The 15734-nt window shown below is 38.7% G+C and overlaps 2 protein-coding genes across 2 annotated transcripts; one reads left to right on the plus strand and one right to left on the minus strand.

The window, feature by feature from the left end:
* Window positions 1–234: 234 nt before the first annotated feature.
* On the minus strand, window positions 235–6661 carry LOC147171917 (solute carrier family 25 member 32-like). The gene is made up of 7 exons (XM_086079255.1): window positions 5773–6661; window positions 4566–4716; window positions 4410–4495; window positions 4147–4301; window positions 2339–2452; window positions 2046–2191; window positions 235–1918 (listed from the first exon to the last, which is right to left on the minus strand). The coding sequence occupies exons 1-7, from the start codon at window positions 5951–5953 to the stop codon at window positions 1795–1797; spliced, it is 957 nt and encodes a 318-aa protein (XP_085935381.1). The 5' UTR covers window positions 5954–6661; the 3' UTR covers window positions 235–1794.
* dcaf13 (ddb1 and cul4 associated factor 13) lies at window positions 6562–15641 on the plus strand. Its single transcript, XM_086079254.1, has 11 exons — window positions 6562–6909; window positions 7277–7476; window positions 7573–7680; window positions 7776–7865; window positions 7979–8134; window positions 9637–9714; window positions 9807–9889; window positions 9985–10149; window positions 10270–10405; window positions 14182–14345; window positions 14790–15641. Exons 1-11 carry the CDS (start codon window positions 6840–6842, stop codon window positions 14875–14877), a joined length of 1338 nt encoding a protein of 445 aa, XP_085935380.1. The 5' UTR covers window positions 6562–6839; the 3' UTR covers window positions 14878–15641.
* Window positions 15642–15734: the final 93 nt, after the last annotated feature.

Genomic DNA, 15734 nt, shown 5'->3' on the forward strand with positions numbered 1-15734 from the left:
AAACTGTAAGGCACTAATATAGTATATGATATGCACATACACATGGGTTAAACTAGATCAAGGGTTAAAGCAAAACATTTTAATTTGACTGATTTTTGTTTATGTTTAAATGGACTGCTGTCAATTAACACAAATTTTGCGGGCAGTAGGGCACACACTGATTCTTTTTAAATAATAATATTTAGGCATTAATCAGGGATGAAAAATGTGATGAAATTTTTAAAAAAACTAACACATACTTAAACATACTTTATTCAGCCCGTAAGGAAAGTAGATTTGCTTTCTCCATAACAGTTGTTGCCATCATAACGTGTGAAATGGGGAAAAAGCGGACAAATAACACTTATGAATGCAACATTTACAGAATCACACCCAAATAACCTTGCCTTCATCTCTCACAGACGCAAGCGCGCGCGCACGCACACGCAGTAATTATGACCTAATTACGCTACGATGATGATGATGCGTTACATCAACCGCAAAACGAACTTTTATCCTTGTCGCTAGTTTTTACATTTTTATTGTTAATATGGTGTTTAAATAGTACATCGGTGCGTAATATGTAAAGGTGGAACTCTTGACTCACGTTAGCATGTAGCGGGTTAGCAATTAACTCATCCGTAGCAGGACGCCGCAGCATGCTGACAGTTCCAACTTTTTCCTTTTCTTCAGTGAGTAAACTCCAAACAGTGAATAGCTATTAAAACATCGTCTTTCCCCTCCTAAATTCAAATTGGCCGCGTAGTGTGTGGAGGACTGGACTCTCGACATGTACCGTCCGCAATGCCACCCTGCACTCTAGGGACAGACAGTTCGGCCAACTTCTCCTAATATGGCTTGCTGCTTCTCCACGGAGAAGGTACACACAGCGTGAAATTTAAGACCTCGCCCAGATATTAAAATTCAATACGTTTTCAAGATTTTTTAAGGTTGTATTAATAAATTAAATGCGCGAAAGCAATGTCAGTTTAATGATGGGATCTTTAAAAAAAATGTGCAGTCCCCATGGGGACTTGTTTATGGAGTGCACCGGTCTCATTTTCAAAATGACGGAAATCCGTCCCCACGACGGAGAACTTTAACTCCTGAACTAGATGCTACATTCACAGTATTTCAAAATGTAACCATATAAAATACAATGCAAGGCAAACGGAATTGAAAATGTTACTCCAAAAAACCCAACAATAACAGATAAAAAAAAGAAAATCACAGGAGGAAAACGTCAATTTTGAAGGTGCGTTTTTTTTCTCTTCAAAGCAGCACTAATGAACGATTGACTGTTTACATTTTTTTTCTAATATGCCTATGAATTAATGACATAATTTAGGCAAGTGTGCAGTTATAAATTCACAGCAAGAACAAAAGTGGCCAGTAAATGCTATATAAATAATATATGCGTTAGAAAAAGTTGATATATTTTTTATTTTTTTACATTACGTGAATTAAAAACTGACAACTTGATGTCACCCTTGTTCTATTTGTTTATCTTCAGCACCTTATTCATTCTTCAGACAAAATATACAAAAAGCAAACTTAGCTGTGACATTTTTAATTTCACAAAAGTCCTTTGGAGACGCTCATCTGTGTCAAAACAAGATCCTTAGATCAGTATTACATCCTTAAGGGTGGAAGCACAAACAAGCAGGCCAAAAAATCAATGAAGAGGTGAGTGTAACACTCCGTACATGTAATGAGGTTCGTAATCCAGATATTCTGACTGGCCATTGAGTCTCTCCTGTTGTGTTTGGCACTTCAGTATGAATGTGTCCATTTCCCTTTCACTACTGGACCTTGCTAACTTATGCCAAGGAGAAAGCGTGAGACATTTTCATAAACTACAAATGTAATACAGCATGCTGGAGTGACACGAATCAGGTTGGGGATGATGCCTTTGTAGAAGCCAGTGGCGCCTTCGTTCCTGGAGATAAGGTAGTGACGATTACACACGCAGACACACACAACAAATAAATAAATATATATATATATATAATCTGCAGCACTAGGTAAGACTTGTAGAAAGCATCACTGGTACACCATTATCGTACCGCCAAGTCCTTCTGATGACATCGACAACACCGCCATATCTGTTGTGCTGGTCTTGCAGTCGAGCTCGCACCACCTGATACGGGTATGTCGTCGCCACAGCAAATATTTTGGACAGTGCCGCCATTGCGATGTATTCCAGAGCATTCTGGCGAATGGGCGGAGAAAAGTCGCAGGTACAGCAGTGGGTCATACAACATTCGAAGTACATCAACTGTAGTCTGCCTCGGGTTCAGCTGAAAGGTTTGAGTGCTAGTAAACTCAGAAGAGGCTGTCGTGAGGTTCAATGACTCACCAGCTTTGCATCGGAAGGAACTTTCTTGTATTTATTGTAGTCTCTCTTGAGCTCCTCGTAGGCCATAAACTGCAGCGCACCATGAGATGTTCCAAAGAGACCAGGAACGTAACCCTTTAAGATTATGTTTTGTAAGTAATTTGATTGAATTTCTCAATCATCATCTGACAGCAAAACACAACATACAATATTTGCCATTGCCTTCTTATTGTGATAAAAGGAATTTTTAGTGATTAGCTAAGTGCAGTCGAGGATGAAACACTGAATACGCCCATTGACAACACAAGATTATGACCAATTGCACATTTAATATTTTAATTGACTTATTTAAGATAGATATGGGACTCAAGATATACAATAACTGTGTATGATGTAGTACAGTTCTACACCACTGCAAACTACACAACATATAAGTTAAGTAAAAGCATAGATTTGCTTTTAAATACATTATACATTTTTTTAAGTTATAAGAAAATTGATTCACTGCACACAACACTTATTATATTCCACAGTAATTATTCAATTTTGAATGTGACCCTCCTGTCATGTGTAATTTTTCACAATGTTAAAGCGTCATTTTGTAAACAGTACTCAAAACATTATTTATTGAGGCCCAAAACTGCCAAAATTCAAAATAAATACATGACTAAATAAATAAATAAATGGCTAAAAGTGAAAATAAAAACGGATATAAAAAATATAATACAAAAATGAAATCACCAAAAATAAATATATATATATATATTAAGGGTGTTAGAAAAAAAATCGATTTGGCAATATATCGTGATATTACAGCGCACAATTCTCGAATCTATCCGCTATGCGGCCGAATCGATTTTTAAACATCAATTTTTTATGGGAATATTCAACAAAAGGTCTTACTTAGGGTTAGGATTCACACATTAAGCATGGAAGAATGTTATATTAATGGAACATTAAGCCTTAATATTTTATTTCAGTGCTGTTCAGACATGAAACAGACTCCAACCAGTTTGTTAAATGCAGTAGTGGCTCAGTTACAAGCCTAAATTTTCAGATAAATAAATAAATTTTCATACAAATCTTACAGTGTACATGTACAAGTTTACTGATTAGTATTTTCTAATTTTTTGTAAAAACAAAACAAAAATCGCAATAATAAATGTATGGATTTGTATCGGGATTAATCGTGATACGAAACGCCAGGTACTAGGCAATTCACACCCCTAATATATATATATATATACATAATTTTTGAATTATATTTTTTATATTCGTTTTTATTTTCACGTTTAGTCATTTATTTATTTGTAATTTTGGCAGGTTTGGTTCATACTGCCAGGATGAAATGTTATTCAAATGAGGGGGCGGTCCTAAGCGTGTCTTGGGTTGGACTCAGTCGTTGCAAACTGCCTTTCAAGGGACAACTATCTTGTCCACTGTCACCACAACTTGCGACTTGGGTTGCTCGACAACAAGTCGAGGTGACAGTGGACCAGATAGTCGTCCATTGCTGGAGCTCTCCATTCAAGCCGGCCAGACTTCCAACCCAAGACACGCTTAGGACCGCCCCCTTATTTGAATAACATTTTGTCCTGGCAAGATGGACCAAAACTGCCACAATTAAAAATAAATAAATAAATGACTAAAAGTGGAAATAAATACGTTGGTGGTCTATATTGCAACAAAAAAGGGCATCACAAAAGTGTAATATTGCCCTCTAGTGGTGGTTATGGACAATAGCAGTCAAATGTAGTTGTAGTCACACCCTTTCTGAGATTACCGTTATCTAGTACAGGCTACAAGAAAAATGCCTGGTGGAGACTGACCTTGTAGAGGCCTGACACACCCTCCACACGATAGATCTTGAAAAGGGCATCCAACATCCCCTTGTACTGTTTAGTGTTTGGGTCAGAACTGTACTGCAGTACCAGCCTGGTCTTGGTCACCCAAATGGGGTTTGTTATGGTGAGCGTTAGAATGCCTGGAGAGAGAGAGAGAGAGGGGAAAAGATGACAATGTGCAACATTGGTATATTTTCCAGCACGTCAATACCAGTGTACCATGTCACATACTGTATAGTTCAACTAACCTGATTCGGCAGCAGACACCAGGTGTTCCGTCGCACTCAGTTCTGTCTGGCGGCCTTCCTTTATGTAAGCTTTGATCGCATTGTAGCTGTGGATGAAGCAGTGTGTCATGATACAAAAGGAATGTTAAAGAATGCATAAATAAACAACAGACTTACAAGAAAAAGTAGAGACCCCAAGAGGCTCCAGCACCCCACACATTGGGGGTTACTCCTTGATAGAGTCCCCTCAGTCCCTCCTGGTGCCACACACTCTTCATACAATGCAGTATGCCATTATATTTGGGCCTCAATTCCAAACCATCACTCACTGTAGGAAAAATACATTCAAGTGTGCTTAGTCTTTGCAAGTAATATATGGTCTATCATGGAAAACCATAACAACACTCAAGTTGTTTTTTTGTTTTGTTTTTAGGGGGGGGGGTGATAGAATGTTTTATACTGATAATCACTAAAGCATTTTTAACACAGCGGTTTAAGAGTTCTACCTTGAATACATTAATGATAACAACGTGCCTTTACTTAAAGCTAATGATTTATTTAATGATGTTTTTTTTCTTTTGAATGAAATCTATCTTCAGGTCCATAAATTCATTTGTTCTTTGTCCTCACTAGTAACACATTTCACTGTAGGACCAATAGTGCACATTAATAGATTGACTGTGTAACGATTCCAGGTTTTGGATGTTTCCCTTCTCCAACTCAGCTGGTACTGTATATGATCAGCAAGCTCTGCATAATCCTGATAACGATCCTGTTGGTTGGAATCAGCTTGTGTTGGAAGAGGGAACCTGCAGGGCTCCGGCCCTTGAGGACCGAGTTTGCCCACCCCTGCTCTATAGTAACCTGATTACAATCTTGATCATCTGAATCAGGGGTGTCGGAAGAGTTAAACATCTAGAACAACGGTAGGAAGTCCAATTCTCATGAACCGCGATACTGCCTGTTAAATATGTCTACATCATGATCATTATCTGATCATTTGGATCAGGGGTGTTGGAGGAGGGAACATCAAAAACAGGCAGGACAGCGGCTCTCGAGGGCTGTAGTGGGCTCTTTGCACAAATCCACTACTTCCTGAACTCAATACCACTCCATTTCCTGTCTTTCGTGATTGAACAATCTGATTAATCCAAGTGTGCCTGACTTTAGTAACCACGACGACAGTGGTCAGACACACCTGGAATAATCAATTTGTCCACTCATGAAAGACAGAAAACAAAGGAGTAGTATTAAATTCAGGAAATAGTCGAGCTGTGCAAAGAGCCCATTCCCTACGTCTGATAAAACATGCAGCATTACAAAATACCGACAGCGTCCAACAGGATGAGTATGGTTTATATAGCAAATGCTGTGTCTGGCTCACCTGCAAACCTGATTTTGACCAGGTCAAGAGGATGAAGCACCAGCGTTGACACAACTCCTCCACTTAATCCTGCCAACAGGTTTTCCACCTTCACATGTTTGAAAACCTGCTGCACATGTCCGGCGAGTGACACAGCAGATCCCTTTTTGCCATCGGTACTGTGATCTGGGCCAGTGCTCATGTTTACCAACTTTAGCTGTAGCTCGCTAAAGCTAACTGTGTTTACAGCACGTGATCACAAATCTTCAGTGAGTTTATCAGGCAAGTCATAATCTTAGCCATAATGTCGTCACGATATTGCAGCGATGTAACATCTTTGAAATGTCTCATCGTGAACCCATGTTAACTAGTCACCCACGTTTCTGACATGTGGCGTCAACCAGGACTGACATTACCCAACCAAATGTCAAGCAGCCGCTGCTGGTCGACCTTGCGGTTCAAATTAGTGTAGTGAATAGTGTACGTATATCCGATTTTGAATTTCAACTTAAAACATTGTGTACAAATAAATACAACTACTGTACTGTATTTCCTATTCAACCAAGGTTGTTAATATATATATATACACTCGATCTTTAAATTCATGTTGTTGTTGTTTTTAAATAAAATCTGGCAAAACATCGTGTGTTAGTCAGAGGCCTACAATCGTTTAATTTGAAAAAAAAAACACGGTAAAATTTTGCTCTGAATTCTGGAACCTGACGCAAGGTTTTCATTACCACGGTGTCATTATATACTACCCATATTTCTCATACCGCTCTTCCAATAGCTAAACTTTAGCAGTGTGGCATGTACTAGCATACTAAGCAGATAACAGAAATAGGAATACGAGGTTGTGGAGAAAGTGCGTTCACTTTAGTCACCGGATATGTCGTGTTCCACTCCCTCTCTGACGTACCCGGGGCGAGGAAAGGGGCTGGGGGGTGCATTGGTCCCACAATGCACCGCAGTTTCCGTAAATGGATGCTTCCGAATCGACGCATGGGCTCCTGTTGTTGTGATAGTTTATATTGTTAATTTCCTAACCAAGTGCAAGTGCATTTTGATATTATTCTTTTTGCATTAAGATGAAAGTAAAAGTCCTCTCGAGGAACCCGGACGACTACGTCCGGGAGACCAAACTAGATATTCAGCGTGGTAAGTGGTGAAGTGAACCTGGCTAGGCTAGCTGCTACTAGCCAGTTTTGATAAGCAGACTGCTTTTCTTAAGTCTTCTTAAGTCCAGTTTTTATACGGAGATAAATCACATCATTTTCATTCATTCATTTAGTGACCTGAGTGTTTTTTTGTTTTGTTTTAATAAGATTAGTGATTTGTGCACCGTTGTATTAAAAAGTACATGAACAAAATCGTTTAAAAAAAAAAGTGAATAATATTAAATCTGTTTTAAACCTTTAGTGCAATTTGTTTGAGTGTATTTTGCTGGTCCCACAGGTATACTATATATGTATTTGGCAATATAGGGTGAATAGATTTGACGTATGACGAGTGTTGTTGCTGTCAGTTCCCAGAAACTATGACCCTACACTTCATCCATTTGAAGTGTGCAGAGAATACACCCGGGCCCTTAATGCCACGAAGCTGGATAGGGTGTTTGCAAAGCCGTTCCTGGCTTCATTGGATGGACACAGAGATGGTGTGAACTGTATGGCCAAGCACACCAAGAGCCTCTCAACATTGTTGTCTGGCTCTTGTGATGGGGAGGTAACTACTCATTGAATACACATTTATTATTTTCCAGATATTTGTGTTATATGCACAGCTGTGTGACAACAAAAGGCTTTTTAATTCCATCCTTAGGTTAAAGTGTGGAATCTTTCCAGTCGTGAATGCCTCCGCACGTTTCAAGCCCATGACGGATTTGTCCGTGGAATGGCTGTTCGCTTCTGTGGAACTTCGTTCTTCACTGTGACTACAACTTTTATCATGCCAAAGATGGGCTATTAAATTCTTGCGCCCCACAGTTTTTGAATTTCAGTTCTAACAGAAATGATCTTTAACAGGTTGGGGATGACAAATCAATCAAAAAATGGAAAATGGAAGCCCCGGGTTATGGTGAGGCAGTGGAGCCACTGAATACAATTCTGGGCAAGGTACCTCTTGTGTTATTCTTTAATAATGGATAATTCCACACTCAATTGTGTTTACATATGCATGAAGTTCAGTAAAATGATCTTGGTAAAAAATAGGTGCTTGTCCATTGCAGACTGTCTTCACAGGGCTTGACCATCATCAGAAAGAAGGTGTGTTTGCAACATGTGGCCAGCAGGTGGACATCTGGGATGAACAGAGGAGCACACCTATCCGTTCTTTCACCTGGGGTGTGGACAGCTTCAGCTCGGTCCATTTTAACCCAGTGGAGGTGAGCCTATGCAGCATGTAGCACATCAGGATTGTCCTCATTCTGTCACAAGAGAGAGAAAACATTTTACGTTATTGGGTTCTGTTAACATGCTTGTCGTGGAAGTTGGACCGTTCGGAAAGCAGCATTAAGGATTCATACCCTTTGAACTGACAAACAGGCTGCATTCGAATGGCATTTCATTTGGATTCACAGGAATGGTATAACCACACTAAATTGCCAAACTAAATGAGCATCATGTAAACAGCTCAATCTGAATGGTCAAGCGGTGTCCGGTCTGCACGTACTTTGTCTTGATGTATTGTAATGCCTCATACACTCAAGTGTAAAAGAAATGGTTTCAAAACTTAGTAAAAGAAAACTCCAGGGATGATGACTATTTCCCCAAGTATTGTTGAATCACAGTCTATTGACAATTCCAAACAATCTCAGCATTTCTGCTATTTCCACAATGCAATGTTTCATTTCCACGGCGTATCATATTGCTTTTGCCTGTGACTAGCATAAAAAACAGGCATATTGTTATAGTAGTCAAACAACGTTTTGCCACATTTTCAAATAAAAATAATCCTCACAAAATCCAATTACAACGATCCAAAGTTCAATGCTTTTCAATGAACGGAGAGCGTTGCTTCACCGAAGAAAAATGCTGCATTCGAGGAAAGTGGGAAAACAGATTTTTCCATTGTGTCAGTTCCGCCCTCAAAGGGTTAGAGGCATAAGACATATGTTCACGTGACACAACATGATTTGGAATGACTAACCATAACAAACAATTTATCGGCATTAGCCATCTTTATTGTTTACATTTGCCTCAAATGCTTTGAGAGCAGAACTGGGACACTCTAAGTGGGATAAATCCAACTTCCCACGCAGCATAAGACCGCCATTTTGACCTGTGACGTCATTTATGGAATTGTCAATTGCTAGCCAATAAACCGACAAAATGGCATGTCTTGTGTGAACCAGCCATAGCAAAGAGAACATTTACTATTAGTTAGCGCTAGTACATTACTAGGTCTGTACAACAATTTCTTATTCTCATAATCATTTTGTTCAACCAGCTAAAATCAAATATCAAGTCTCACATACATTTTTCCACCCCCTTGATCATAAACTCTTATTTTACTTCAATATGCTTTAAAAAAAAAATGTAATTGCAAATTTTTGAAAACCATGAGCTCGTGGTACTTGGGTACGCAGAGTTAAAAGCGTATTCGAAAGGAGTTGTTTTGGCGTCCAACCATTTAAAAAAAATCCTTCAGGTACGAGCAGGTATTGTATGTGCAAGGGCTGGCTGGCCTTTCTGACTATCAGTCTCCTCGCTGCTGGTACTCATTTGGGACTTTTGGTTTTCAGGACTAGGATATATGTCTGCTCTATCCATCCAAGTGTGAAAATGTTTTGATTTGTTACTTGAAACGTATTGGGGGGGGGACACATCTCAGATTTTGAAATTGTATTGATAGTGTTGTGCTGACCATGTATGATTGTTTTGTCAGACGGAACTTCTTGCAAGCTGCGCCTCAGACAGAAGCATCGTACTGTATGACATGAGAGAAGCAGCTCCACTGAAAAAAGTATAGTGAAGCCACTCCTTTGCTGCAGTTTTAACCCTTTTTTTCCCCAACCTATACAAGAATATGTTATAAATATTTTTTTCTGTCTTTAGGTTATCATGACGATGAGGAGCAACACATTGTGCTGGAATCCAATGGCGGCCTATTTCTTCACAGCGTGTAATGAAGACTATAAGTGAGTGAACGGACGAGACCTTCAGACAATCCTCAATGTAGATTCGGAAGATTCTTTTTCCAATAATATTATGTTCCTGTGTCCCTTCTCTACAGTCTTTACACATATGACATGAGATACCTGAACAAGCCGGTCACGGTACACGCAGATCACGTGTCTGCAGTGCTCGATGTTGACTATTCCCCCACTGGCAGAGAGTTTGTGTCTGCCAGTTTTGACAAGACCATCCGCATCTTCAACAAAGATGCTGGCCATAGTAGGTCAGTACCATTGAAAGGAATAATTGATCAAATACATGTTGAGATCAAACTGTGAACAGCTTATTTGATGAAAAGTGTATGCATGTTGTGTGACTGCTTTATTTGTCCTATTCCAACCAGGGAGGTCTACCACACCAAACGCATGCAGCATGTCATCTGCATTAAGTGGTCGGCCGATAACCGTTACCTTTTGAGTGGGTCGGATGAAATGAATATTCGTCTGTGGAAAGCGACCGCGTCTGAGAAATTGGGAGTGGTAAGTACCATGTTTTATCCTTTTTCCACTGTAACAATGAGAACACTACTATTAAAACTTGTTTTTTTTGCTTTAAGTTGGAACAACTACTCAAAGTACACTACACACTTATCTACTAAGCAATTCAATCTTCCTTAAATGTCAGACATGTGCCACAACCCTCTGATTCATTTCCTGACTCATTAGATGGTTGCTTTTGACAGCACACCGCCCACCTTGGCTTTGTCAGTAGATGCCAAACATTCAGATTTAGGGCAGGATCACTCTTATTAAGTGAAATGTACCAGCAGGAGTATACCCAAAAGAAATGCACTCACTCGTGCATTTGTTTGACAAAATACTAAAGAATGATTCAACTTCAACACATTCACCTAGTCAGACAGTGCAGTCTGTTATCATGGACAAAGTTTCCTTATAGTTTTGTTGTGCTCAATTTTCAAATAAAACTCCTTTAACAGTCGTTAATGTATTCAAATGTTCCAAATTCAGTTAAGGCTTTAAAATAATGATCAATGGTGTCCTATCGCCATTTACAGCGGCCATCTTTCATTTCAAATCAGCCACTTCTGCTTATTCGCTTAATACCGCTTCCGTTTGGAAAATTGGCTCACTTGGTAGTTGTTTTACCGTCTCTGTGTAAGAGAAGATTTATTCGCGAGAATTGCACTTAAAGAGATCAGACGGGGCCTGCTCCTATCAGCAGTTTAAATCGGCCAATCACTTAAAGCGCACCGCTCGCAACATAATGAAGCATTAACAATCAAGCTGGACTGAGGGTGTCTTTCATTATCAAGAAATACGGAAATGCTGAATCAAGGCATCACAGATGACTTCTCTTTTAGTTGCTGCATTTCACTTTTTTGTTTGAAAACTTGGATTCAATGGATTCTATGCTATGCAATTATGCTCTACAACAAATGTTGTCATTTTTTAAATTGTCTAAAATGAATTTCTTTTGGTTGATATGATAATGATAAATCCACTAATAATCTTTGAATGGTTAGGACCATGAAAAATGAAGACATGCCAAGGGGCCTAATGATGTTCCATTATGTGGAAGTACAAATGACTGCAACTAGTGGGGCTCCAAATCGATCGGCCACCGATCGAGATCTAACGATTTTTGCAATAAAATACGGCATCAGCATATGCCTTTCATTGCCGTTCACAAAAAACGATGATCCGTAGCTAGTACTTTGCAGCCAACTATAGAGAAAAGTCTGTGTGCAGTGTAGCATCACCTCCCTCTTTTCTCAAAACTGCACATTACAGACCAAAGTATTACATGAAATGAAATTACATAACGTCCTGTTATTGTTCAAATTAAATCAATATTAGCATTTTGCGCCTCATCAAAATACAATGAATAGGAAAACTGAGAAGCAAATATTTATTTTTTTCTGATTGATGGAGATGGTCCTAAAAAGGCTTCATTGGCCACATGCACGTTGAAGTGTAGCAACGCGCTTACATCAACTATTACAGGGAGTCGAATGTTGAGGCTAGTTCTGTGCTACCAACACCACACCAGCTTTAGCTGCCTACTACTGCAGCTTAACACAATAACACGCAGAGTTGCTCCCAAGTCAGTTATCATCGCCTCCATGGCAGCGAATAAGCTAGAGTACATTTCTGACGAGTATTCTCACAAAAGGATGACAACGAAAGACAGAGAAGCAATGCTAATTGCTAAGCTAACCAAAGATTGACATTTAATTGGAATTAAGAGTACACTTTTCACAGAAATCTGGTTAGAACTGTGTTAAAGCAGAGCGTATCCAACTTGGAACGGCCAATAGCAGAGCAGGCAAATAAGTTTCTGCTCTCAAGAGAGAAATTATACTCATCAGAACAGGATCCGGAAATGAATTGCAGTAACCTACGCTACGCCGTAGGTCAACCAAGAAGAATGGCCTATAAGTTTAAAAGTACAGTATCTTAATAGTGTAAAATATTCATAATACCAATTATGTTGTTGAATCCTGAGTTTTTATGATTTTGACTTTTGAGGTCTGTTCTCAAAATTACATTACAGTACATCTTATATTTTTGGACTTTAATCAATTTAGCTTAGCTAAAAGACCATAAACACGTTTGTAAATACTAAGTTTGAAATGAAATGTGTATTTTTGTTTCACATTGCCCCACTGAAAATGTTTCTATTAGACAAGAAAATTGTTTGTTGCCATGCACAATGTGATAAAAATGGTTGATTGGTTGATATACAAAAGAAAGCAATTGTTGAGAGAGAGAGAGATATATATAAAAACCCTTGCTTCAGGTCCTTTGAGTTATTAACTTGCTAATAAATGCACCTCAAAATTAGAAAATTACTCCTCAAATGAAGTCAATGATTAGCAAAACTGCTCCACAAAGAAAAAGTTATTTTGAGCCTTGTAAAGGGATGGAAATTTGGACAGAATGTTTTTTTTAATTTATCAAATTTAAAAAATCTGATTAATCTATTAAAATAACATTAACTGAATTGCTCTAAAATTTTAAAATTCTGCAACTTATCTATGTGATCGGAATCGACAGCATAAAACCCTGTTCAGAACACCCCTAATTGCAACCCAGTGCGCCGCTCAATCTCTGATTTCTTCATAATTCAAGCCAAATAATATTTAACTAATCCCTTTTATCGTCTATCGACTTACGTTCCATAACACCCCCACAATAAGTGAAATCCGCGACATAGAAATATACACCTTAGGCATTTGCAGCACTTGAAAAAAAAAGTATTTAAACAAGGATTTTAACTCTGAACAAAATAACACGTAGAAAAAAATATGTGATATACCGGGACCACAACGGTGATTTGATTCATTGTCTAATCTTGTTTACGTTTAATTAATAGCTATTATCGATCATAGTTTGGCCTACGGCTGGCTTATACTGCATTCATTAGGCAAATTCTGTGTTAACATTTCTGTTTAGTGTTTCATTTCTTACCACTCTTATACCAATTATTGCGTACATTTCTTTATTTCTCACCGGATACATACTTTTTAATTTCTGTATAGGCTTCAGCTCAAAAACTTGTGATCTTATTGCTCAGAGACCAAATTGTTGGTTGCTTATTCTCTTTAATCTCTGCTACCCTACTGCCTGTGCCCGCATGTCCAATAACTTGCGCGATAGCTATAGTATTTATTACTAAATAGTTGTTCAACACCTGACTAAATATGATTTTCCTACATCCCAAACTATTGATATCCAAATATTACCACTAGTGCAATTCTAACTGGCTAAAAGAGGAACTAGTGGAGTCAAAGAGGATTCGCATCTCATAAAACTTAATTCTTACAAGCTTAATTCAGACGTATCATAGTTTTGAATAAGAATGAATATTGATGGTAGCCTTAGTTAAAACAACTTAACATCTTATTTGATTGACGTGGTCGTAATATTTGTCGCTGTTTGGTGTCCACTGCTCATGCATACATTTTCTGCCACACGTCGGGATGATATGATAGAATTTATCAAGACAAGACACCTTGCTCCAGAATTGTTTAATTGTTTTTAATGCTCAAATACAAATTTTCTTAGTACATTTTGTTTGTATGTTAAGAGTTTGCAGTCTCTTTGTGGCCATTTTTGTCATGCACAGTACATGTCCACTGTTGTACAGTTTTCCCAAGGTAAAATGTATTACCAGTTTACCTCATTCAGTTGTTTATGTATGCCATCCTACTGTCAAGGTTCCACTCCCTTGATCCAAACCCAGTATCTTTGTGCTTCAAATCCAACTTAACGTTTCCCATGATGTCTTGTAGCTCACGCCCCGAGAGAGGGAGGCCACCAACTACCGCCATAAGCTGAGAGAGAAGTTCAAGCACTTCCCGCAGGTCAGACGCATTGCTCAGCATCGCCATCTTCCGAAGGCCATCTACTACCAGGCTAACGAGCTGAAGACAATGAAGGACGCTCGCCGCAGAAAGTGAGTTTTTATTTACGTTACCGTTTCCTACTGCTGATTGCAGGATGGCCATGATGTGCATGTGCATGGGTTATGTTGACTTGGACTGCTGCCAGGTGATGCCTTTTGTTGTCCCACTCACCTCATGGAAAATCCCTCAAACGGGGCTTCCCTCTCACAATATAGTATGTTCTCGTTCTCTGTTTGGATGGGGGATTGATTGTCCCATTTCACCCTGATGCCACTAAGCTGTAGTACACTGTCATTTTTTTCCCACCATCATTTTCCCTTTGAGATCAGATCTGTGTGAAGAATAATGTACTTCATGTAATCACTGTGTTTATATTTTTATTGTTACAATAATATCAGTAAATGAAGTGTTTGATCACCCCCGAATTTTCCATCCCCTCTCTGCACGTTTTCACCAGCAGGCTTTTCTCACCATATTTCGTCTTTGTCTTTCAGGGAGAAGAATGTACGCAAGCACAGCAAACCCGGAAGTGTGCCTGTGTTGTCTGAAAAAGAGAAGCACGTTGTGTCTGTGGTCAAATAACAAAATGAAAAAGAGAAGAAATAAATAGAACAATCTGGATTGCATCACACACACACAGTGTCTGTTCTTGCTTGGGAATCATGCAAGAACCCTTTCACTGGATATGTTTTTACAAGTTAAAACATTCTTATTCCACCTTTAAAATTGTATTTGATTGGGTCACTTCAAATGTGACAAGTTGAACTGAATTCCTTTAGAGAACTGATTCCCAACCAGGGTGCTGAGAGATTATCATAGGTGCTGTCCACCTTCACTTAATTTGTCTGAAAATGGTTGTTTTTTAATTGCAAATCAGACTATTCTTCATCTGTCTATGCCAGTGGCATACAGTGACTGGTAAATAAACCCTGTGTCAACCTGCTGCCATTCATGCAACAGAATATAACTCATGATTTTCTGTGAAAATATGAGCTTTGCGTTCAATTCAACGGGCCCAGATTTCATACTGCATAAGTGAATTTGTGAGTAAACTTAGACAAGATCATTATTTCAGTATTTACACATTTTTTTGACATTTTTGTTTGGTGGTCTGTTGTGAGATTTTACTAATATTAAATTGTTGGCTTTAAAAATGTGTGGAAACATTGCTTTTAAAGCAATCATCATGGTGTGTTGTCAACTTGTTTCCAACTAATGGATATAAGTAGAGAATCACCTTTGACAACTACATCCATCCATTTTCCACAATGATTGTCCTCATTTGGGACAGAAATGAGCTGAAAGTGTATTTGTCCAAATGAGAAATAAAGAAAATGCCACAGTTACTTTGTTTCCTTCAATGAGGTTCACAAATCCTTCTGCTGTTGCATGACCATCTCCATTTTGCTTTCAGTTTTACAAAGTAAGATTTCATCTGG

Source organism: Leptonotus elevatus, chromosome 6, assembly GCF_054856555.1.
Source record: "Leptonotus elevatus isolate MCC_2025b chromosome 6, RoL_Lele_1.0, whole genome shotgun sequence".
In the NCBI taxonomy this organism is placed as follows: Eukaryota; Metazoa; Chordata; class Actinopteri; order Syngnathiformes; family Syngnathidae; genus Leptonotus; species Leptonotus elevatus.

What these genes read in the sequence shown, in the direction of transcription:
- LOC147171917 (XM_086079255.1), bottom strand. Translation starts at nt 5,953, where the DNA reads ATGAGCACTGGCCCAGATCACAGTACCGATGGCAAAAAGGGATCTGCT. An exon ending in GTGTGTCAGGCCTCTACAAG is followed by an intron (nt 2,453 to 4,146) that starts GTCAGTCTCCAC and finishes ATAATCTTAAAG; the next exon opens with GGTTACGTTCCTGGTCTCTT. An exon ending in GTCATCAGAAGGACTTGGCG is followed by an intron (nt 1,919 to 2,045) that starts GTACGATAATGG and finishes CCTTATCTCCAG; the next exon opens with GAACGAAGGCGCCACTGGCT.
- dcaf13 (XM_086079254.1), top strand. Translation starts at nt 6,840, where the DNA reads ATGAAAGTAAAAGTCCTCTCGAGGAACCCGGACGACTACGTCCGGGAG. An exon ending in GTGGAACTTCGTTCTTCACT is followed by an intron (nt 7,681 to 7,775) that starts GTGACTACAACT and finishes GATCTTTAACAG; the next exon opens with GTTGGGGATGACAAATCAAT. An exon ending in TCCATTTTAACCCAGTGGAG is followed by an intron (nt 8,135 to 9,636) that starts GTGAGCCTATGC and finishes TTGTTTTGTCAG; the next exon opens with ACGGAACTTCTTGCAAGCTG.